The sequence below is a fragment of the Ursus americanus genome, chromosome 9 (assembly GCF_024610735.1).
Source record: "Ursus americanus isolate L20-20 chromosome 9, mUrsAme1.1.p, whole genome shotgun sequence".
In the NCBI taxonomy this organism is placed as follows: domain Eukaryota; kingdom Metazoa; phylum Chordata; class Mammalia; order Carnivora; family Ursidae; genus Ursus; species Ursus americanus.
This window is the reverse complement of record NC_142135.1, coordinates 29221007-29246891: the sequence shown is the minus strand read 5'-3', so window position 1 is coordinate 29246891 and position 25885 is coordinate 29221007. Positions and strand designations below refer to the sequence as shown.

The 25885-nt window shown below is 38.8% G+C and overlaps 1 protein-coding gene across 1 annotated transcript in view; it reads right to left on the bottom strand.

The window, feature by feature from the left end:
• The window catches only part of RSPO2 (R-spondin 2), a 147833-nt gene that overhangs the window by 42349 nt on the left and 79599 nt on the right, over positions 1–25885 (bottom strand). The window contains exons 4-5 of the mRNA XM_045805794.2: positions 7766–7909; positions 5362–5550 (exon numbers count right to left, since the gene is read on the bottom strand). Coding sequence (XP_045661750.1) covers positions 5362–5550; positions 7766–7909 — 333 coding nt within the window. The remainder of the gene's footprint in view (positions 1–5361; positions 5551–7765; positions 7910–25885) is intronic.

Here is a 25885-nt window from a genome sequence, read left to right as displayed (position 1 = left end):
GGAACACTTCCCAAGACACTGCCTAGAGGCTCATTGTTTGGACCACTGAAGCAGGAATTTTGGACACTGTAGCGAAACGTTTAGAGACAGGTGGGTCTTTGTTAAATGTCGATTTTATATAATAAGTATACATTAGCATTTAAAATGTGGCTGCTTATGGGTGACTGTCCCAGTTTATAATCTCCATAAACCTTACTATTAGCTGCCATGTATGCAGAGTACCTGGGAAATACAGTAAAATTTGCTTAAAGGGACTAACACAAATAATAAAGTATTTAGCATAGCAAACAGAGAGGCAACAAGAATTCCCTCTTTAGATGCTCTCTTCTTCCTAGAATAATCCTAGTACCTATGTTCCTGACAACTCTGAAAGTTTCAAAAGAGGTTTCTCTCTTATCCGTTCTCTTCCAAACTAGTCATAAGGTTGCCATGTATAAAACAGACCACATAAATTGCAACTCAAATGTAAACAAAATGTAGAGAAATAAAGAACACATGTCTAAAGCCTATTTTCTTGACCCTCTCCTCCTGCAAATGTGCTTATTTCCTGCTCTCAGTCCAATCCATCACGATCCACACCGTCTTTAGTTCTATTATCTAATACCTAGTCTGCATGTTGCTGTCAGCTTATATCCAGAAAACAAAGATTAGAGGGGTCTTTTTACTATTGCCCTTTAAAAAGTAGATGTTTGCAGAGATTACATTTCTAAGTTGCTAAATAATATCTTCTTTTGTTTCCTATCAAGTTAAAAGGCGCTCTAAAAAAAAAAAAAAGTAGATGAGGGTCAAGTAATATCTCATAAGAGGAATGAGTTATTTTCAAATTGAAATAGTTTATAGTAGCACATTCCACGTTTAAATTTCAGCATGGTTCTGAGAAAATCTGATGAGGGCTTAAAGAACTGCATCATAATGTTAGAAATAACTGTGGCACAGTGAATGGAGGCAACCACAAGCAAAAGAGACAGAAAGCTATCTGAATGTATGTCAAAGCATCACCAAAATTACACTATCAGTCTGATTGCTTGACTGGTTCAGAAAGAGAAAAGCCATGCTGGGCACACAGCCTGAAATGTGGAGGTGGGACTCAGATCCCCAAAGGTGCTGTGCAGGCCAGGGAACGAGGTGAGGGCTGAATGTGACTCAACACAAGGTAGCCTCAGGGGCTAACCAAGAGGGTGACTCCAAAACACTAATGATGGAAAGAATAATCTGGAAGTCACACTTTCTCCCCCCAACAAAATGAGGACCGATAACACTAAAATTAAAGAAGTCTTTGTAGGAGCTGCTGAATCAAAGCAAAGCTAGTGGTTCAATACTTTGGTGTTTATGAAAGGACTCTCAGGGTGTGTTTTACTATTTCAAGTTGGAAGATATGGGGAGGGGGTGGTAGTGGCAGGGCGCCATGGTTTTTTAAAAGTATTTGTAGAGCAAAACTAAAATGATGTGTCTGGGTTGGGGGAGAAACAGTTTAAAGTTGGTTTCCTTAATGTACAACCCTAGCTTTATCTTTGATTTTTATTATAAGGAATAAGGAACACTTGGGTTTCCAGGGCAGCAAGACATTAGTTCTGCTCTCGGCCCTACCACTAGAAACTTGCTATGTATTACCTTGGACCAGTCAGAGCTTTCCCAGATTGTAGTTCATTCCTCTTCCCTAATGTAATTTGGGAGAATCAAGGGCATTCACAACCAACCATTGCGTCAACACCTAAAAAAAAAAAAAAAAAAAAAAAAAAATCCTTCCCTAGCTCTTCAGAAGGTTTCCTTCATTCAGATCTCTGATCCAATGTTATTCCCTCAATATCCCTGATTACCCTATATAAAATAATACACTCCCATCTCAAACTTTTACGAGATCATCCTACTTTATGTTTCTTGCCAACCTCCATCTCCATCTGAAGTTATGAGATTACCTAATGTACATTAGGTAATCCATCTGAAGTTAATAGATTACCTAATGTACAACCTGGTTCAGACTAGAAATCCCTTCCATTTGAAGCTCCAGGTTATATATGAACAGAATATATTAGTCCCTACAGTATGAATTCTATAAATTAGCATGCTCAGGTGGAAACAAGGGGAGTGGAAGACAGGTATGGGTAAGGAGTACTGTCTTCATGTTCAAGTAGTCCTTTCTTTAAATAGCCCTGGTGTCCTACACCCATTGTTCTTTTTCTCTCACTGTTTGCCTCTTTTTATCACAGTCTTTCATGATCCCCTCTCTTTTCTTTCTCTAGCCTTCTACTATCTTTGTGGCTAAACCACAGGTCACAGGCAGATTTAAGGAGTTTTGCTTAGTCTGTGAGGGTTGCCTACCTGTGAGGAGGCAGGATGAGGGTGAAAAGCTGCCAGATGTGAAAGGCTTGGCAAATGCATGGTACAGCTACTGGAAAAGCATTCAGTCCTTCTGTCATGAACAAGGCTCTTGGGCTTATGTGACAACCACAGAACTTGCCACTCTCTTTTGACAATTTGTCTTAGAATCATTGGATTTTAGAACTGGACTGGATCTTAGAAATGCAACCCCCCCCCCCATACCCTCAATTTACAAATGAGGAAATAGAGGCCAAGAGAGGTTAAGTGACTTGCCAAGGGTCACAGAATTAATGAGTTGACAGGGTGCAGAGACCCAGATCTCGTGACTGCCAGACCAGAATGAGTGTCAGCAAAGCCCAAAGACCTCTACCAGTAGGTCATCAGAAATAAAAAAAAAAGATAACTAATCAAGAAGAAAATGGGAATGAACACCGAGTAACTTCAAGTGTAAATCAACCCATGACTTAAGATATTGCCAGATATTTTTTTTAAAAAGCAAATAAGCACGTAATAGTTTTAAAATAAGCTAAAATATTATACTGTTGTTTTTTTTTTTTTATCTTATAGCCATTTGTTGTCTCGTTTTTAATAGATTTCAGCTTAATATCTTATACACTTAGTGACTATCCCATTTCGCTGACCTCTACCTCACGCCTTCCGGTAATCAAAAGCAGCTGACTTTAATGTGCTGGCGCTTTAGTGTGAAGGAGGCTAAGGCTGCATTTGCGTGCAATCAGGTTAAGATTGGCTCCAACAGGACAGAAATCCATACATATGTTGAAAAGATCTGAAAAATGCCTGTATTCCCAACCTGATTACGACTACGTTTTTGCATGGTTTGTCAAAGCAGATCACTGAAATCAAGTCAAGATGTAAAATGGGATAAAGTGGTTTTCTTCTCCATTCTTCCATTAATCACCATGACCTATGGAAGAAAGGAACTTTTCCCTCTCTCACCTGAGGCAAGGTGGGATACTCCACTGGAAGTTATGCCAATTTTATCAATTGCTGCTCAAGTTCCAAAATTAATTTTCTACTTTTCATTTCCTACATTTGTAAATAGAAGTTTTTTTTGTTTTTTTTTTTTTACTGGAGTAACTTTCCATTTCCATTAAAATAATTCTATTTTAGTTTTCGTTTTACAAAACAGAACAATCAACAAATTCTGATTCAGCTTTTTAAACCTACTAACTTTAAAGGTTATATAAAAATTGAATTTATTCAACTGAAAATGTAGATATAGGGATTAGAGTGACAGCTGCTCTCTCCTAATAAGTAATATTTGATACAACCTAAATATGAACTAAATCAGAGTTCATTACTGGTTCACTTGTCAAAAAGAGATTATTAGCAGATGACACAAACATTTGTTTTGACATAATTTCAACTGCTGACAGTATGAGGTTATATTCTATGAAGACAGTATACTATTGCTGGAAGCAAAAGAAAAACATAAAAATGCAATAAACATTATAGGTTAACAATGTCGCTGTTATCTACAAAATTCTCAAGCACGACTGGGGCTAGGTCAAAATAATTTTGGAGGGGAGGGGAACATGCTGGGTCTTGTTACACACAAGCATGTGTGTTATAGGAGCGTTTTCAGGTTAATTTTTGCTATTAACGTAAACCACAATTGGGGGACCACATTGCTGGAAGAGGATGGTGGGGGGTAGTTACATAAACAATATACAACAAAGGAAGTCTTTATTTCCAATACCTGAATACATCAGGTTTGTTTTTAGGCACAGGGTTGCAGGTTAAATGCTCTCAGCTATCCAAGAAGTGGCTTATTAGTTTTGTAAGAAAATATTTTCTTTTATTTTGACTGAAAAATACTCAGTTTAACTGAACAAAACCATCCTTGTTAGTGAAAAGCAGACCTGAAAAAACTTTGTTTCAAAGCCCCAGCAAAGAAAAGCAAAACTAATTCAAGAGGAAAAGCTGCCTTCCTAATAGTAGCTTCTGAATCTGGATCTAATAGTTCTCAAAAGCCGACCGGAGTCTTCAAGTCTTAAAAGTTTTGTCTTCCTCCATGGATCACAAACATCCCCATACGGAAGCATAAGAGGAATATAAATATATTCTCTTTCTGGGCTACAGCCACAAAGCTGGAAAGCTATGCACCCACAGCAAGAACGAAGGCAAACAAACGTTTTGATTCTTTTCAAGGGCAATTTTCCAAACACCACTTTCTTTTCTGTTCTCCTATTGTGTGCACTCGAAAAATCCCCACTTCATATCTGGCAGTGTAGCACCCGCCAGTGTTAGAATGGTAACAAGCGCTCATGCTTCCAGAACCACAGTGACCATGCTACAAACTGCATGTGCCCGTCCTGCCTCAGCTTCCTCCGGCACCTGAGCTACGTTCGCTTCTCCTAATTTGTAAATGGGCCGAATCCTGTTATTACAGAATAATTACTGCAAATCAGCACAATTACTACAAAGACATGAATAAACACACACATACCAGTAGCTGTTTTCTACAAATTATTATCAAAACAAAGGGAACCGATGAATTGCGGTAACATTAAGACAACATTTCTTCCTTCCAGGGTTTGGGCAAGTTTATTTTAAGTTGTCATCTTCAACTAGTAACACAGCAGATGATTTTACGGATTTCATAAACCTTTCTAATCTAAACTCTTCTCAGCTGAAAGTTGGCTGCTCCCCTCAGAGCAACATCTGCAAAGGCCTGATTTCCTAAGAACCCGCTTTTATGGTACAGCAGGAACACACACACACACACACACACACACACACACACACTCACACTCCTCTAGAAATCTCATTTTAGAAAGCTCATTTGGCAGGTACTCTTCTAAATCATTTTCAAGGTATCATAAAAATGAAATACTTTATATTGTTTACAATTTAAGCATTTGTCTCTAAGTAAGTACAGTGTGAAATTTTCCCCTGTCACTGATGTTATTACTAGGTTTCCTTTGTGGACGCTCTATGGCTGGGGGGGGCGGGGGGTTGGGAAGGAGGAGAAGTCAGAAAGCACAAGGCCCACACAGGACAGGAATTCTCGAAACTCACCTCCTGGACAATGCCTCATGGCCATCTTACATCTCCTGGATTCGGCGATAGTTGGACATGGTATTGTATCCTTTGCTGGCTTTTTAACAATTTGCCGTGTTCTGGTTTCCAGACCCCATTTAAATCCACATGTGCGATTATTTCTGCTACAAGTTCCCCATTCACTCCAATGACCAACTTCACATCCTTCTAATAAAGAAAAAAAATACAAACACAGATAACAATTTGGTATCCATTTGCTCCACTGCCATCAAATTTATATAGCTGTGTTTCTCCACATCCCCCCTCTGCAGATAAATTAAGTTGTACAGCCCACAAAGACCTGTATTCCCCTTTTGGATGCTTCAATTCTTTGAAATACAGGGTGACTTTCATCGACAAGAAGCAACTACCACATAAGTAATTTAAAAACTATTACTTTGTATTTGTCTTAGTTCATTATTTGAAGGACTGCTACTGGTCCAGTCTAAAGACGCTGAAATATATAGCCTTTAAAAGACTGAATAGCTCAAACCTACAGAAGATCCTCTTTTCAAACCATGACAGAAGACAAGATTTGTCATGTTAATTCTGAATGCCCCCGTGGTAATTCACAAATATGTTAGTTTTATTTTGGAAGTCAGTACTTAGTGAAAAAGACAAGGAGTTTATTTTGCATTTTCTGGTTATCTCAATTCTTTCAATAGGAGTCTAGAAACCACTATATGTACTTCTTACTCCCTAAATTGGTGCTCTATCTTACTATAATCCGGTACAGCCAGATATTTGAAAATGTTTGTTTATATGTAAAGCTTTTAGCATCTTCTTTTGCAAATTCTTAAAGTAGAAATGTCAGCTATCCTCCAAACCTCTGGGGTAGAGAATAAAAGGATAAAAATATGCAAAGTTAAACCTTCTCACCAAATTCACCATTAAAATGTCCCTCAGAACTAGCAGATAAGGACCCAGGGCCTGGAGTCCACACAATATTTTAGCATCTCAGATCTCAGTAGGCATCGTGATTACTCTGAGATTTTTCAAAGCTGTTGAAGATTTTTATTCAGGGAAGTACACAGGACTCTATTTGTAATTTTTTATATTTAAGGATTTTGTAAGAGTTTCCACTTAACATTTGTAATGGGTGTGGGTCTTGCCTCTCAAAAGCAAATTCAACATTCTGAATATTCTCTTCTAGTGACTTTATTTTTTTAAAAGATTTTATTTATTCATTCGACAGAGAGAGAGAGACAGCCAGCGAGAGAGGGAACACAAGCAGAGGGAGTGGGAGAGGAAGAAGCAGGCTCATAGCGGAAGAGCCTGATGTGGGGCTCGATCCCATAACGCCGGGATCACGCCCTGAGCTGAAGGCAGACGCTCAACCGCTGTGCCACCCAGGCGCCCCTCTTCTAGTGACTTTAATAGGGTGTCACCTGTATGAATGTATGAACCCCCACATAAACAGGAACATAAGTACACATTTCTTCAAAAACCTGTCATTTAAATGTGTTCTCTGCAAACCTTCAAATATATAATTACAGACTCTTCCAACAGTATTCCTGCAGAAAAGAAGTTCTTTTATTTTTTTTAAGTCTCCATTTTAAGGGATGGAAAGTCTCCTTTATAATACATAATTCTGTTATAGATCATATCAGATGTATAATATGTCAAAATTTGGGGGCGGGGGTGCAAGTGGGTGTGCGGACAATGCCATTACACCCGGAGATTAGAATCATTACATTAGGCATTCATCAAAATGTAGGCACTATAGATCTCTACCTTTTCATCACTTGTATAAAAATACCAAAGTGTTTTTCAAACACTCCAAAAGTATAAAATTTATAAAATGTGTATTCCTAATTATTTATGAACAGTATATAGGTGTATATTAAGTTATGCATTCTAGATATCTAAATTTAGTAAAAGTCACATTGTTTTAATGTACTTTTGCAACATGCAATCATCCACAAAATCCATTTTGCACAAAATGTTTCTTTCCAATTTTTTAAAATGGCTAAACAAGAAGCTCCATAATTAAGCTACATAACAAAAGTGATATAACAGTTAACCACATGGTACTGCTTAAAAATTTTGTTTTTCTTCTAAACAAAATGTTTTTCTCTAACAGTTGTTAATAATTTAAGGTAAGAAATGTATGTGTTACAGACAATAAAACCATACCAGCGCTTAAATAGTTGAACTAGCCAACATACAACTAGCAAATTTTGTAGCAAGATTTAGTAGGAGACTACCGATGTCTTGAAGCCCAAAAAATTCAGCAAGTCAGCAAAGAACTAAAATAATTTTGAGTTCTAATTAACAACAAGAGAACCAATTTGTTTTTAAGTTGAATATATCCAGCATGCATTATTTTTCAAGAAACAGGTGTTAAAATAAAAGTTTGAAAGTTACATGAAAAACTACTCACCCACACATTCCATGGTTTCATCTAATGGTGCAAAACCATCTGGACATTCATCAAAGCAGCGGCCTCTATGCAAATAAAAGCCTACTTTGCACTTGGTACAAAAGTCTTTGCTAAAGCAAGAATCACAGTTTTCTATTCTGCATCCTAAAAACAATTTTAAAGAGAAAAAGAAAATTTCAGTCAAAGAAATGTACTTGTTTTTTGCAAATAACACTCACAAATTTACCGGTTAGCTCCATCAAAATTCTAGTGGTCAGAGAAATATGTGCTCAACTCATTTGTTTTTCTAATGCCATCCCATTCTAAATCACTCCTACCTCTTCCAACAGCTCACCACATCAATAGGCTAAGACAGCGTTCCAGCCTAGGGCCCTAGGCAGCATAAGACCCTTCAGAAAATTTTGCAACTCCAAATGAGATTAAAACAAAGGATTAAAAAGAAAAAGAAAACACGCCCACTACAAATCGTATTGCTGCTGGGGTTGAAATTTGTCCTGCTCTTCAAAAGACCTACAATGAAAAACAATGGGAATACTCTAATCAGTATCTTCTGTTTCAGGACAGTAAATTAACCTTCTGTTTAATGCTGGTCAGTGCTGGCATTTACTTTCAGCAGAAGGTGTCTTAATTTGGAGGGGCAGTGCAGGTCACTAGTTTGAAAACCTACAATGTGCCAAAGGCTTTACATGCATTTCCATTTAGTCTTTACAATAATCCTACAAGGTGGGCAGTAGTATTTGCTATTTCACCAATAAGGAACCTGAGATTAAGAGAAAGTCACACAGCCAAGAGTGGCTGAGCTGGTTCTGAGAGGCCCACAAATTGATGGCCTTCTAAATCTGTAATCTTTTCTCTATAATGCACCACAATTTCACTAGTTGCAGTCTGTGAAAAAGAAGTGCTTTTTAGGTCTGCTAGGTCTGGGTTCGAATCCTAGCTCTGCTCTTAGCAGCTCTGTGGCACTGGACAACGACAGGCCTCAGAGTGTCTATTTCCTTCTGTATAAAACAGGGACGTCACTGACTTTACGAGGCTGTTGTGAAGATTTGTAATAGCATATGCAAATTGACTGGCTTGGAATAGGCAGTCTGTACACAGAAACAACAGATTAGAAACATGTATTTTTTCCCACTAACCCACACACATTACAACAAACCATAAAAAGAAGAATGAATTTATAGGCTAAGTATCCTAGGTCAGATTCCCTGTTAGACCAGTCGCATCTGGACCAGAGATAATTGGCTTCCACAGGTGAAAATAAATATACTCTACTCTGCAAGTAGAGGAAAGAAAGGAAGGTTGGAGGATTAATTCAAAGCTCAGATTTTCAACAGATTATAGGACATATTACTTATAACAGACTTAATTGATGGCAATTAACAATACATAAACTCTAGAAAAACTCCACGGCATCACTTCTATTCACTTAACAAGCCTCTGAATGCCCCTACTGTATTTGGTCCTTTAATGATTGAGAAAAAGCTTTAAAATGGACAGTTCCTATAAGCAAAGAGATAATGGAATAGAAAATATAACCAAAACACGAAATCACTGGATATTTTGAATATTGAGAAAATAGAGTCAAAAAGAATTTTTTTATTATGTTGTGTTAGTCACCAAATAGTACATCATTGGTTTTTGTTGTAGTGTTCCAGGATTCATTGTTCGTGTATAACACCCAGTGCTCATTGCAATACGTGCCCTCCTTAATGCCCATCCCTATGCTGACCCATCCCTTCACCCCCCTCCCCTCTGAAACCCTCAGTTTTTCCCCCGGAGTCCATAGTCTCTTATGGTTCTTCTTCCCCTCTGATTCCCACCCCCCAAAAGTAGAATCTAAAGACTGAAAAAAAAAATTTTGTTGACAGATTAAATTTTTTAATAATGACAAGGTTCTGGACCTATAAAAAGAAAACAGCAACTTTTCACTTTTCACTTTGGGGTCTAACAGGTCTTCATGCATTAAATGACACCATGAAGCAGCTAATTCAATTTGTAAAATGTTACCAAACTTACAACTGGAAAACCAACTATGTGTGGGTGAAAGTCCATAGTTAAATTATACTATTGCTCTTTTGGGGAGGATGGTGGGTAAAGAAGAATAGTTTATCACCCCATAAAATGTGCATCTGTGATCTTAAATGCTGTATCCTATATTTTAATGAAATGGTGGTCTAAAGCTGGTCGGTAGCTTCTTAATCATGGTCAAAATACATGACCATCATGTCCACAAATAGTTGGTTTTCTTGCTTTTTTAAAAAGCAAGCAGCCCTTCTTATAAGCTGAATTATTTTCCAAGAAATGATAAACATTCCAAAGATAAAACAGAACTAAGGGGTGAAGAGAACAAAGCATTTATATTAAGAGGACTGTACACTTCATAAATTAGCTGTTATCTACAAAGTCTGAGTTTTCTTTAAAACACGGATTACACCAATAAGCTTTTTGGCCTAAAAGTTATAGCAATAAGCTTTTGGAAATAATGTTTCAGAGTCCTCTGCTAATCTTGACTGTTACTTGTCGCTCCCTTTCCTCATTTCATTCCATGCCCCTAACACTAGTTCATAGAATGTGGAATTTCTGAAATACCTATCATTCTCTGTAAAGTCCCTTAGGATTCTTCAGGCATAAATCCTGCTAAAAGAAAGCTTGATTATTTGTCCTTAAATTTAAGTAGAATACACATCTGACACATTCAAATTGTAGACTACTTCCGTCATGAAAAAGCATGAGATGAATTATGAGCAATGACGGAGAATGAGCTCTAAGATCTATCATTAAGAGAAAAAGGCAAGTTGCAGGATATATGGAGTATGGGACAAGAAAACTGCACATGCACGTGTGTGTGTGTGTGTGTGTGTGTGTGTGTGTGTGTGTGTGTGTGTGTGTGGTAGGAGCTTAGAGAAGTTAATTTGGGAAAGGGGTGGTGGAATTTTGAAAAAGACTAAAAATTATCTATTTCTAAATAGGAGTCTTTTATAATTGTAATGCATTTTTGTATTAAAAGTAAAACAGAAGTTTTTTCAATAAACACTGTGATCTGCTTAAATTTACAGAAAATAACACTATATTAATGTTCTGAAATAAATTCTTTTGATTCCAACTGGTAAAAATGAAGGAATAGTATTCCATCCCCAATTTTTTCAGAATTATGTGCATGAAATTATACCCTTTATAATGTTGAACCTACCTTAGCCTTCAAAATACACAACTGTTTGATCATCTCTTGTCCAGTATTCTTTGTTTCCGATGTTCAAGGCTGCTTTTCCTTCATTCAAGTCATTAGAGGGAAAATCCCTGAATATTTCTTATTCAACAAAACATTTAAACAAAAGCTTTGGTTGGCACCAAGCCCTAACATCATCCAAAGCTCTGCTGCCCTTCCTGGTCTCAGTGATTTCCGCCACAACATGAAAAGAGCACGGACGGCCCACACACAGCAACCCAAATGGACACAATTTATCTAGTCACCAACACCTCCGAACTGAAAGCTTTTCAAAGCAACAGCATAAACCACCTACCCCGACAATCTGCTCTTTGACATGCTTCTTAGAAACCCTTTCCACCAGCTCCAGCCCTGTCCACAACCCCTGTCCCGTTCAGCTACTTTTTCTCCTAGAACTAAATCTTCTGCTTTGGAGAAAACCACCGTTTGTGTGGCCTCAGTTCTAGGCTTTCCCCTCCAGCCTGTACCCACGCTCCCAGAAATTTCTTCAACTTGTTATCCTTAAGTAAGTGGGGTTCACATCAACTTGATTAATTCCTTTATAGAAAAGTGAAACATGCTCATTACAAACAAAAATTCAGGACAGGTGCAGAAGATACAGACAGACTCTTATTTACCTGAATGGTACATCAGGCCTGCTTCCCAGAAATAGCCATTGTAATAACAGTCTGGGGAAATTTTTATGTTAATTTTATCAATAAATGAGTTTTAAAACACCAATAGGATCATTCAATAGACTGATGAACTTTAGAAAACTCTATACGGCTTAAGAAAACAGGAATACCAAAGTTTGCTAAACATGGGTCTCCATAAAAACCTGTATTTAAGGCCTTGTTCAGAAATAAGACCCTGGTTTAGCCAACTTACATGCTTCTAAATTACAGTGCCTCCTCAAAAATGTAATCCAAGCAAGCACTGCCAGTATCAGTTTAAGTAAAATTACTGTCCAAGTGAAACTGTGTCCAAATGCAATCTGATGGGGCTGTCATTTGGCGAGGGGAGCTTACCCTGGCCAAGAAACAAAATAGGGTAGGTACACTTCTCCTGTCCTTCCACGATATCCATACAGGCTCCATTATAACATTTTTCAAATTATACTGTAATTCAGTTCAACAGTTCATTCCAAGCATTCTCCAAAAACGGAGCATGTGCCACGTATTGGACCAGACCCTGAGAACATAAAATTATAATACCCATTCCCTGTCTTGGAGGTGCAAAAGCCAAAGGGAGGGGGCCGTGGGGCACTCACAAAGCACTGCAATGTCGCACAGCAGATATTAAGGGCATGTGCTGTGTACATTAGAGACAGAGAAGACAGACCCATTTCTGTTCCGCCATTACACTTTTTTTCTTTCAGTCTGTAAATTCTTTGTTTCTAACACAGTGCTGGACACATGGTGGAGTTTTCATGCTTGCCAAGTGAACGAACATAAGTGCCATTTAAAAACTCAATTCTTTTATATTTAAAAACTCATCTGAATGCTTAGTATGAGATTGCTTACACATGCCCTGTAAATAGCTCTAATATAGAAAGAAAAGCCATGGTTGCTGGAAAGGACTGCAAATCTTATTGGAAGAACAAATAGTCCAACACCTGAAAACAATTATAATAGAGAACACAGGTACCAAAGTGTGGCAAGCAATACATGCCGTGGAAGTTGGAACCTCAGCTGGGCAGGTTTGAGAGAGACAGTGGGAAGAGCAGAGCCTTGGCCAGGACGACTCCATTCATAATCACAGGACAGAGAAAATTCATGTGGCACGTGATGGATCCAATGAGGAATGGCTTGAATGAGCTGGAGATTAGAATCGGGGGATAGTTACTTAGGTATAGATTGCTGGAGGTGGGGAATTTTACTTATTATTTTACTTCGTTTCAAAAAAAAGGAAGTTAAATTATAAATTACTTGCACTTTGTATGATTTCAAGTGTTTAATAATTAATAAAAATGAAGTTCGGTTCAAGCTTAGGGCTTGGTCTGACTAGCAGTGAGAGGTCTTCATAGATTCTTGTGCATGAGAGCAACATGACCAAGATGGTACCTGGTTTGTTCCCTGATCTCAACAGAAGTCAGTGCCAGGAGGCCAAGCATCATGCTGGGGGAGCTAAGAGGCACAGATGAAAAAGCAAGGTTCCCGCACTTCAGGATCTTGGTCAACTAAAAGCAAAGGTACACAGCAGGCAATGAGATAGTACTGTGATTACTCTTTCATATGTACACAGTGAGCGGGGGAGTGCACACTTTCAGGAAATTAAGTTTCCTGAAGGAAGGAAGAGAGTAGAGGTAGGGAAAATCACCAAGAGGCTCAACACAGAGAGGTAACGGTCATGGGCAAGGGACCTACAATCAATCAGTACAACTGACAAACTGGGTGGAAGAGATGAACAACTAAGAGAAGCCCAAGTTCCCCAGTCCCCGCCTCTTCCTTTGGTGTCCCCAGCCCTCTCAGGGCTTGCCACACCAGAAGAGTGAGTTTTATCTTCCCACCAAAATCTAGGTGACAAGAACCATCCGTTAACTGAATATCTCAGAATGGCCAACCATATAAACAAAAGAATTAAAACCTTAAATTAAAAGCAGAGAAAAAACAGCCTTTGTTAAACTATGAAAATGTAATTCTATATACTGCAATTAAATATTGGAGAAAGGGAAGCAATCGGTGAGGTAGAGAAGACCTCAGACACATACAGATGCATCCTTTTCTATTATTTCTTCGTAATCAGGGCTGTTGGGTGGGTACAACCTGTCTTAGCACACCATGAAAATCTGACTGCTTAGTGTCCAACTGCCCTTTATTGGGCACCTCCATTCAGCATTTCCATTCAGAATGTAACAGACGCTGACACCCACTAGGGGTACTTAGTCTTCGGACTGGAGTTTTAAGTATCAAAGGGCATCAAGCCAGTCCCCGGAAAACCCTAGAGCTTCTCTGCTCAGTGTATGCTAAAATTTTAACAGAAATTCACGGGACAGGTTGTTCCAAAAGACGTTCAAAATTAGACTGTTAGCAATTTTTCACATGGGAAGTACTAAACTGTGTAACTTAATATGAGAGTTTTTTTAATTGTTTAAATATTTTTAGGCTTCTCTAACAACTTCAAATACTGCTGTTTAACATTCCTTCTCAAAACTTGCAATGGCTTATGTATTCCTAACTAAAGTTTTTAAGCTTTATGTTACCAAAATCACGCATTTCTAATATGTACTATTGCAATAATCCCATTAGACTAGGGACTGTTGAAAACTATGACCTAAAATTTTAAATTACACTTTTCGTAGTATGGTCTAAGTTACACACAGTTCATTAGAAGCTTCATTAGGTTTCAACCTAAAAAAAATAAAGGACACATTCAGAGGTTTCAGGACTCAATGTTTCATACTTACAATGGAACTATTTGTGGATGACACAGAAAACCAGCACTACTAAGTTAGAAGACCCAGGGTAGAAATCTGTGTAAAACTCATTGGAATGGGGTTAAGTCAAGATTGCCCTTATTAGTTAGGAGAATTAGCACAAAGTGAAATTCAACTATGTCAAGTGCAGAATAGGAGACTTAGAAGAGGAGCCAAAGGCAGGAAATAAGAACTATGTTGAGAATATAGTGGCCTTTCAAATAACACAGTGGTTAGCAGATCTGAGGTTAGAATCTTGGCTCATTTACTATTATGTGACTGCAGGCAAGTCGGCAAAACTCTTTGCCTCAGTACTATCATCTATAAAAAGAGGTAACATCAGTTCCTATCTCAGAGTTGTTGAGCGAATTCAGAAGGCTTGACAAAGGCAAAGATTTCAGCACGGTATCTATGTTGTAATTGGTGATCAAAGAATGTGAGCTATCATGAGTGTAAAAATTTACCAACTAGGACAGTCCAAGATGGTGGATGAGAGGAAGCACAACCACGATACTAGGGTACTCCACGTGCAGGGGATATGTAAGTGCATATGTATACGTAATCATTTTAATAAATCTTCTATATGTGCACCATCCAAACGAAAGACACTCTCCAAACACCAGTACCTGCAGTCAGCATAATGGCTTTACCCTTGCTTAGGTCATGAGGCTAAAGAAATGGAGTACAATCATTCATCGGTTACCTACATAGAAAGCCATCTACTCCAAACACTGGGAACCAGGACTTAGGAAAACAGAGATCCGAATGTAATTTTGACCTTGGTAGAGGAAATTACATCCTCTCTATGCCCTACTCCCTTCACTGACAGAGAGGAGGGAAAAGACTAGACCTAACCATATCAGATGATTGTTCGGAGTACCAAATTTAAGATGAGAAAAAAAGAACAGGTGAAAAGTACCACGTAAAAATTTCATCACTCCCTAAAGCTAAACAAGCCCATCCAATTATCGTTATACTGTGTTATCACAGAATATTCAACAGACATTGCTTGAAAAGTGCAGTGCCCCTTTTTAAGTAAAACGAAGAGGTTCAATTTTTGACGTGTGCTAAAGGTGGTCTATCGTAGCCATTATGGTTGTGACCAGAAGGGTAGTAAAATTCTGGCCTTGGTTGTAATTTTAATCAAGTTGCAATTAGGTAGGATGAACAGAATCCAGCCAGAAATTTATATATTGTTTTTCAGGTCGCTATAAGAGTTCTATCTCATATGCCAAAGGGACCTTTATTTCAACTTTGGAGGATACATCTACCAAAAGTAACTTTTTTCTCCTGACTCATTTTACAGCGTTATAACGGTTCATTAAAAAAGAAAAAATACCCAAAACTCAAATTTGTGAAATATGTTAGTAGATGCACTGTAATATTTGAATGTTTAAGAATTTTATCTTGCCAAAAAAAAAAAAAAACCAAAAAAACAAACCCAACTATATCTGGCCCACCCACACAAAAAAATCTGAAGAAACACTGAGGTTTGTGTAAAATCATGCAGTCAAACAATGAGGAACTATAAAAATGTTGGCTCCATTTCTCGTATATTCAAGTGATGCATATTTGAAGTCATTCTCAAAATAACTGAAATTAAAACTTGGACACATTTGCCTTGAATACAAAACTAGGTGCTTCAAGGGACTTTTTTAACCACTTAAAGCAGATGAGAGGGGAGGACGATTACCTCAACATAGGGAAGGAATGTGATAACAAAGTTTTTAAAACTCATAAAGCAAATTAATGTCTCTCATCTAATTTTATTTTCCTACCAAGTAGCAGATCTCTCATCTCGGTTTTGTACTTCTGTTTTGGTAACTCGTCAACTTCTCATATTAAGGTAGAACCAGAGTAGTTTAATAAACTTCAGACCTGAGTCTTCGTTGAATTTCTCCAAATGTTGGAAAATGCATCTCTCTCCACCCAACAGAACAGGAGAGTATACGTGCCATTCAACCCTCGTGCAAGGAAAACAAGAACAATCTCTCAATCCCTTCATACTCCAATATTGGCAAACTTTTCCTCTGAAGGGCCAGGTAGTAAATATTTTAGGTTTTGTGGGCCATTAATCTCTGTCTAAACTACTCAACTCTGTTGTACATAGATAGTATGTAGATGATTAAGCTGGCTGCTTTCCAATAAAACTTTATTTATGAACACTGAAATTTGAATTTTCATTTTTGTGTACTACAAAATATTGTTCCTCTTTTGATATTTCCCCCAACCACTTAAAATCTAACAGCTATTCTTACAAGGGCCCCACAAAAAAGGTGGCAAGCCAGATTTTGCCCATGGGTCATAGTTTGCTGACCCCTAGGCTATGGAATGATTGAAAGCCCTGGGGCATACTGAAGGAAAAAGGAAAAAAGAAACAAGTTTTATTTTTAAAACCCCAAATGGTAGCTTTTAGGCATAGTGATGTCTTCTGTGCATCATCTGGCTGTGTACATAAGACAAATACAAAATGAATAAGAGGACACTGGGATTGAGTTATCTCAACGTGGGAACATTTCTAGTTCCAGGTTTCTCATACTATACTGATAATCAGGAAAGGACTCCTTGTGAGTTGTCAACAGGTCAAAATTCCATACTGTTTTAATAAGCTTTTAGTTTCTTGATTACATATGGCATTGACTTGTCAGTGAAGGGTTGGTTGGAGAAAAAGAAGAGAGAATAATTTTACCAAACAATGCATTTTGGCTAAAACCTGCATAATATTTGTGCCTAGCCCTATGGTCTGACATACCTGCCGACTCTGTTTGTGAAGGTGGCTTTGTTGTGTCTGCACACCCAGTCTGACGATGAAAGTAGACAGTTTCAGCCATGCTATGCAGTGGCAGCAAACCCTTAGGCTTGTCAGTGGACTTCTCCGAACTTGTTACCTGCTCTGTAAATGGGGATAACAGTCCCCATTATAGTCCTAGGATTACCAGGAGCAAATGAAGGATGGATGTGCATCCACTTTAAACACTAAAGTGCAAAATAGAAGCCTTATTTGCACAAAGGAAAACAGAGCACAAGGTCGCATCTGCCTTTAAGACAGAATGATACTGTCAAACTTGAGTAGAAACTGAAATAAGAGGCTCATTCGAAAGAACTCCCAAGCCCAAAAGAAAATTAAATGTAAGCTCGAGAAATAAAACTTCCTTTATTAAATAGCAGAGCAGGCTTTTTACTTTCCAACCATTAGGATCCAAGTAAAAATTAAAAAATCTTCTTTTATGAGTATTGAAAATTGCAAAGCCATGTTTGCCACAGAGAAGAAAACAGTCTAGCTCTGAGAATATCTATTTGATATAATTGAGCATCTAGAATAAGGAGAAAGTGTGGCCCATTAGTTTCCTCTAGAGGGTTATGTAATACAATTAAAGCAGGTTGCCCACAACAAAGCATTATGGCATCACTGTCCCAGACCAGCGTATGTAACATCCCCAGTGCGCGGGGAATAAGCATTACCGTAGTTGTTGGTGGCATCTCTGATGTGGCCTACTTCCTAAACCCTTGATGGCTTAGCCAAGCCGGGGTGACAGGTCAGAACTAAGATGGCTCAGTTACAGCCACAGGAGGATCGCTGTAATCTTCCAAAGGCTCACATTAGTCATGTCATTTCCCTGCTTTAAAATCCTCGGTGGCTTCCCTTTACTTCCAGGATCAGCTTAAAACCTTGATTTTAGAGCCCAAGATCCTCTGGCCAGATCTATTCTTCTACTTCCCTAGCCTCATCGTCATGGGTACCTGTACCCTGGCCAGGGTGAAGTTTCCTCCAAACTCCCCATGTCCTCCGAGCATCCAGATACCTGAGACAACAAGGGCAAGGTCCCTCTTTGGGAAAGAAGCCAGCTTAAGAGAACGCCCTTTCAAAGGGTGCCAAGTAACAGTGAGGGTCTACCCCCTACCCTGCTCAAAAAAAAGAGATTCTGAAGTTTAACAAATAATGTGTTTTGTTATTTTATTTTCTCTAAGAGAAGCAGCATGGTATGGTTAAAGAAACATAGCTAAGTGAAATAAATCAGACAGGGAAAGGCAAATATTGCATGATCTCACTTATATGTGGAATCTAAAAAAAGAGAAAAGAGAAAAGAAAACACTCAGGAAAAAAAAAAGATCAGATTTGTGGTTACCAGGGGCTGAAGGTAGGGTGAGGGGTGAATTGAATGAAGGTGGTCAAAAGGTACAAACCTCCAGTTGTAAGATAAGTACTAGGGAAGTAAGGTACAACATGACTGTAACCAATACTGCTTCTTGGTATATTTGAAAGGTGTTAAGAGAGTAATGCCAACAATGTCATCACATCTCATTTCTTTTATTCTTTGTATTTAAATGAGATGATGGACATAACTAAACATATTGTGTTAATCATTTCATAAAATATATAAGTAAAATTATGCTGTACACCTTAAACATACACAGTGGTATATGTCAATTATATATCAATAAAAATGGGTTAAAATAAAGCAAAACAAAAACAAAAAGAAACACAGGTGCTAGAGTCAGAGAGAATCCTAGATCTCACTCTTAGCTCTGCTTCATATAAGTGTCCTTGGGTAGGTTTCTGAGGCTCCCTGAGCTTGTCTTTCCAATGATAAGATGTGAACATTTACCTACATCACAGGGTTGTTGAGAAGGCATTAGAATAGCCATTCCCACCAGGAATTTGAAGAGAGGAGCTAGTCTGGAATGGTAAAAAAACAGTCATTTCTGGAGACAGTTGTAGAATCACAGAATATTAGAGCAATGACCTCACAGCCGCCCTTACTTTTTACAGGTGAGGACACCGGTACTCAGAGAATATGAGCTTCACCCATCATCAGAGTAAGTCGGGACACCTGACGGTTGTCTAGCCCAGGAGCCAGCTGTGGACAAAGCCAGCAGAAGGACCCTCTTGGTCTGAGTAGTCACCATGATCCCTCTTCTCCTGCCCATAAACACTCCCCTGCTCTTCCTGCCAACACATGGCCCCAAATAATGGTTTACAAAGCTTCAATTCATGTGGAAGCCATATTTCAGTCAATCTTTATCAACAAAGTCAAAACAAGAGAATGAGACTCTAAGATACCAGACACAATTATAAATTAGAATACTAAATGTGCCAGAATACAGAAAATAATGGCAATCTCAGAAAAGAAGGAAGAACAAGTCATGAGAAAGTGGGGAAGGCAAACATGAGAGCTAGAGGAGGGGGGATTCGGGATTATGGGAAGCGTGGCTGAAAGCCAGTGTATTCTATTCTATTGTGATCAGCTCAGCAGAGCACACAGATACAGGATTACTGATTATCTGATGAATAATGAGGGGTGTGGGGAAAAGGGCACATACTTCCTCAAAATAACCTCCTATGCTTAGGTGGTACTAAAACTTGCCTTCTACTAAACACAGTGTGTCCTGGTCCATAATCAGTGACACGTGGAGAAACATAATTATTACACTGTAGGAATTCTCAGGGTGGAGTTACTGACCCGGCCAGCTCAGCATCACCTGGCGCTTGTTGAAAATGTTAAGTTCTTGGGGCACCATCTCAGATCTACCAAATCAGAGGCTCAGGGCATAGGGGGTAGCACTCAGCATTTTCAGAGGCGTTAAACACCAAATGCCCCTAACACTTCACTCTCTAGCCATTCAGGCTGGATGGTGAAGGCAGGAGAAAATAAAGCTGAGTTGCACGATTTCCATAATCTTTCAATTACTGCTTTTGCCTACCTACTAACCTGTCTCTTCTCTGACCCCTGTCATGATTCTGTAATACACCTACCCCCATTTATCTATTGTGCTTTAGCAAAACTTTGGGTAACAGTGATTACAAAATACCCTTGTCTGATTCTATGGGAGCTTCACGTGCAACCCAATGGGGACTTCAGTCCGTCCATTAGCATCTTCTAAATAAAGATATTCCTAATTGTTTGCTTCTCATATAATCCCACAAATACTGATATCATAGCAACATATCTGTTAGAGGTCTGCATCTTTACAGATCTTTAAACACACATCATATAGACTTTATGGTTCTCAGAGTAATTCTATACCTCCCTCTCGTAGTTCACAGTCGTTGAGATTTGATTAAAACCATTTTAAACATTTCTGTTAATTTCAAATACCTAGACCTTTTTCCAAATGCATCATTAAACTTCATGATTCAGGAATGGCAGGTGTTTCTAAAAGTACTCAAAGTTGACATGTAGTAATTCTTTAAAAACACCTAAACACTGGTCTTGGAGTTCACAAATTAAGGGATGGTTATATTTAACTGTGAGTTTTCTCATGTGTTCAAAATTACTAGTTTTTAAACCTATGTCATTTCAAAAGCATGTCAACATTCTCTTAGCCTAAAACACATTTTAACAAAGTGCCAAACAAGGCAGAGTCATAAAACACAGCAGAAAGAGCTAAAAACAAAAGGAGCAAATTCTCTGGATTCTGAACTCACTTCTATAATTTTTTGTTTACAAATGATTTTTGAAAATACGCTGCCTCTGGCAACAAAAGTATATGTCTTATTTTCTTATACATAAAAAATGAACTGGTTCTTTTTCTGTCACTTCAGCATATTTCTGACCCTCCTCCTGGTAAATGAATAAAATGAAACCTTGACCGATGGGAGCTAGGTGATACTTTACAGGAGGCTGATTCAACAAGCGTTCTGTTCAAGGCTAGCTTTCCCATTTAAATTTTGGATCCTATGTCCTTCTTTCTGTCTCTTCAGTGATCTTGTTTCCTCAGTTGTCCCTCTCTTACTCCACCTCATCCGCTCTTTCCCAGTTAAGCCTCCTTCCATCTTATACGCACGCGCGCGCGCACACACACACGCACACACGCACACACTGATCTCCTAATCCAAGAGCCTTCTTGCTATCATTAGATACTTTTCAACCAGTGTAACAATGAAGGAAAAGAAGAGAACTATCTACAATCGTGGTGGCTGCTTGCCTAGGACTCCACGTGCTCCCTCAAACCACAGCAATCAGGACAGTGCTCCAACAGAAACAGTGAACTACTCCCACTGAGGTCAACAGTTCTATTGTCTACACAGTTCAACTCTGGCACTGACCACTTGCTACTTCTCAAGCCTTCCTACTTCTTTCTTCTCGGACATCAGTCTCTGATTTTCTACCTTCCTGGTGACTCTTTAAGTCTGTCCTTTGCTTGCTGTTAAATGTCATAAAAATTCATTCAGGTGTTAATCCTCAGCATTCCCTCCCCCCCTCAGTTAATATCCTCTTCTTCCTGCCAACGATTGAGATTAGACCTCCCTTGAGAGTTCTGAACACTTAATCTAACTGCTCATTGGGTACCTTCCCTAGGACATCTCATACCACCTTGAGCTCAACACGTCCCAAATCAACCATTCTCCACCATAATGTCCTTCCTCGCTAGCATATATGCTGCTCCTCCCATAGTCTGTACCTGGACAAATTTCACTGCCCAGCTCCCAAGCCAAAATCGTAAGAGTAATCTCAATTTCTCCCTTAACCTTTAGCCAACACCAAATCATCAAGTCCTATTGATTCTTCCTCAATCTCTCTCTCCATTTCCCTGTTTCTGCTATGACTATCTTCATTCATTTATTCCTTCAACAAACATTTGTTGAGCCCCACTGCGTGTCAGACACTATTCTGCATAGCATGGGCCGAAGACAACAGGCCCAAATCCCTTTCCTCTTAGAGCTTACACTCTAGCGGGAGAGGTGAATAAACCAGATAAGCAAAATAAACAGTATGTTAGTTACCCATAGTGCTAAGGAAAGGAGGGAGGGAAGAAGGGAGTCAGAGGAGGTGGAAAGGAAGGTGGGAGAAAGAAGAAGAAAGGAAATGTTGGGATAAGGAAAGTTAACATTTTAGACAGATCAGCCTGGGAGGGTCTGATGAGGAAAGAGCTTTTCTCATTTTTTTTTTTTTTTAAATCTGGATCCCTCTTGCCACCTTCATTGCTGACTTCTCTTTAACTCCTCTTTCATGGCGCCTGGGTGGCTCAGTCATTAAGCGTCTGCCTTTGGCTCAGGTCATGATCCCAGGATCATGGGATCAAGCCCCGTATCAGGCTCCCCCCTAAGCAGAAGCCGGCTTCACCCTCTACTGCTCCCCCTACTTGTGTTCCCTCACTGTCCTCCTCTCTCTGTGTGTCAAATAAATAAATAAAATCTAAAAACAAACAAAAAAAAACCCCTCCTCTTTCATGCTGCCAAAAGAAACCTAGTTCCGGACTTTATCAGTCCCTCACTTGAAATCCTTCCTGGATGACTTGGGGCTTCAGGAAGCTGTTTCACCTGCCTGCTGTGCTCCAGCAAACCCCACTTCCCCCCCGCCCCACAGCACTTCCGATTCCGCGGTGCAACGGGACTCTCCACCTGGCATTGTACCTACCAACCGAAGATTGTTTTGGGGTCTGTACACCCTCGCGTGGGGCTTTTCTTTTTCTACCTATAATGCTTAATCCTAATAATTCTGAAAACGTCCATGGTCTTCATAAATGTCATCTCCCTCATTGCTGAAATCCTTTAGAAAGCGTATTTTACTCAGTTAACTTTATAAAATAAAAATACCACAACCTACTTTGCACACTTCTTGGAAAACTGAGAAAATGTATATCTAACAGAGTAACTGGCACAGAAGTGAATTAGCACCCTTTATCACACACTACACTGGGTTCATTACTTGTCTGTCCGTTTCGCTAGAGCAGGGTTTCTCGACCTCAACATTACTGACATTTTGGGCCAGACAGTTCTTTGTGTCAGGGGACTGTCCTGTGCACTGTACAATGTTTAGCAGTTTCTATAGCCTCTATCGACTGGATACCAGTAGCACCCGTCCAGCTCTAATAACCAAAAATTCTGCAAACATTACCAAATGTCCCCTAAGGGAGAAATCATGCCTGGTAGGGAATCATTGCTCTATACCATAAGCAACTCAAGGGCAGAAACTAATTATGACTCATTATTGTATCTCCAGGTATCCACAAAAGCCAGCACATAGTAGGTGCTCAGTAAATGTATATAAGAACTACAATCCTGACTTTTAGTACCACAGAGTAGTTTTAACTCTTTTCACGATGTATGTAAATGTATATAATTTTTTTACGGCTGCCTTCATTCCACATTACATTGTGAGATTTGCCTGTGTTGTTGTATGCTGTGGTAGTTCATTTCCACTTTTATATATGTCCTTTATAAATATACTGTGCTTTTTCCAATATTCTATTGTTTGGACATTTGGGTTATTTCCAATATGTAATTGGTATGGGCAGTGTCATGAGTAATCATTTATTTGTGTTTTGGTGACAGGTCAAGGTGGTAGTTTTGTTGGAGGAGGAGAGAGGGGAGTGACTGGGAAGGGGCACCATGAGGGCTCTTGGGGTGCTAGCATTCCTCTTGACCTGTATTAGTGATTGCAGACGTGTGTCCACCTAGTGATAATTCACTGAACGCTCCATTTATCATCCTGAACATAGAATTCTTGTGATATTTCGTTTAAAGTTGTTTTTTTTAATCAGTAAGAGTGAGACAGTTGTGCAAATTGGGGGGGGGAGCCAGAGATTCTGGTAAATACCATACGATGCAAATATTCATGTGAAAAATAAATGAGCCCATCAAAGAAAAGCATATAAACAAAAAACTCATTTTTGTACTTTTTGTCAATAGCATCCATTGTTAGTGGATGCAAGGGAAAAGGTCTATTAGTTAAGGCATGACCTGGTACAACGTTTGTAGAAGGCCATTTGACAACATATACCAAAAGTCTGTAAAATATGTAACATGGTTACATGTCAATCTTATCTCAAAAAAGCTGGAAAAATGCATTCTTTTTGAAGCTTATCTTATGCAAATAAATCAGACAAATGTATAAAATTACATGTGTGTATGTGAGAGAGACTATATGAGGATATCCTTCATATAACTGCTTATATTAGCGAAAAACTAAAGACAAATTTTAATAGGTAATATATTAGTATATATCCACTCAGTAGGATATATGAAGCTATAGTTATTGACATTAACAAAATATTCATAATCCAATAAGTTAAAACAAGTCACAAAACAGAACAATACATTTGTAAGAGGAGAAAAACATAAACACCTATAGAAACAAATGGTTGAGAATAGAAGCCAAAATGTTAACTTTTGTTATCTTTGAGTGATTTTCTTATTTTGGCTTTTGCCTTTTAAGGTCTATGTGCTTTCTAAGCTCTCTACAAGGAATATTTATAACAACAATCATAACAAAGGTATAAAGCTTTTTCATGTAAATGAGTTTATCAATCAATGAGGAAAAAAGTGTGAGAGAAATATCACCTAACAGAATCAGAGACTACAGCAGCTCTTAGTGTCCATTAGTGTATGCATTTATTTTTCAAAATACGCTTCGAATGGTTAGTGAATTGGTTTTCACAAGCATGTCTGATTTTATAAGCTCCACACTGTATGCACCAAGAAGCCAACCCTAGCCAACACTTTACAGAGCAAGCCTTCCTTCAAAAGAAGGCTGTTGTTTTGCAACTGAAATATTACTCTAGTGATTAGAAAAGAGATGAGCAATTTCGTTTCTGGGAATTTTTCTAAAGCTACTCTTCTCTACAATAGAGCAATAATGTCTTACAGTGGGTAGAACTTCCATCTCCAAGTCTGTGACAGCTTTTCCAACTGAACTCTGCCTCCTCACCTCTGAATAGAATATAAACGATGGAATATATGCAAAGTATTGGGGGGGGAGATAATTAGTATCAAAGAACCATGGCCATCCAAAGTCACATACTGAGAATTAAGAAATAATTTTTCACTTTCACTTTGATTCACAGGAACCTTATTAATAAGCCCTTCCCACTTGCACCAGATAAGTAAGGATATCCTCTAGCTCAGTCAACTGCAACACCGATTGTGTTCACTTACAATAAGTATAACCAGAGCAAACCCGTTCTCTCATGCAAATTCACTTTCTAGGCTGATTTACAGTCACTGCTCTCCTTTCAGAGAAAAGGGGTAAACTTAGCCAAAATGTGCCTGTTAAGCCTGGCCTGGACGTATCTCCAAAGACGACCCTGTTGAAATGCTATGCAGTATTGCTGAGGTGGCTCTCCATACCAGTTTGCCTGGGACTGTCCTGGTTTACACCAGCGTCCCTGCGTAGTTATTAATAGCTGCCCTTTTGATTCGTCGATGTCCGACGGTTGAGTAAATATGATATAGTCAGCCTACTGCCCATACACAGGATGTGTAACGCGAGGCTGAGAACTTGGAATAACTGCCCGAAACATCTACACTCCAACTTCGTTTTCCTTGTGCCCTGATGATGTGGAATGAAAAATGCACCAAATATTCACAGACTCAAATCCCGTGACCCCACCCCCCACCACCAGGTGGTCTAATGCAATCTGAATAGAAATCCATTTCAAGGTAGACCTATCTTTCCATGAAAGTTAAAAAATTATGGGAGACAATTCGCCAAATAGCCCCCAAACCACACAACTTAAGGACAAGGTACATATTTGCAAAAATTAGCCAGCCTGTTGA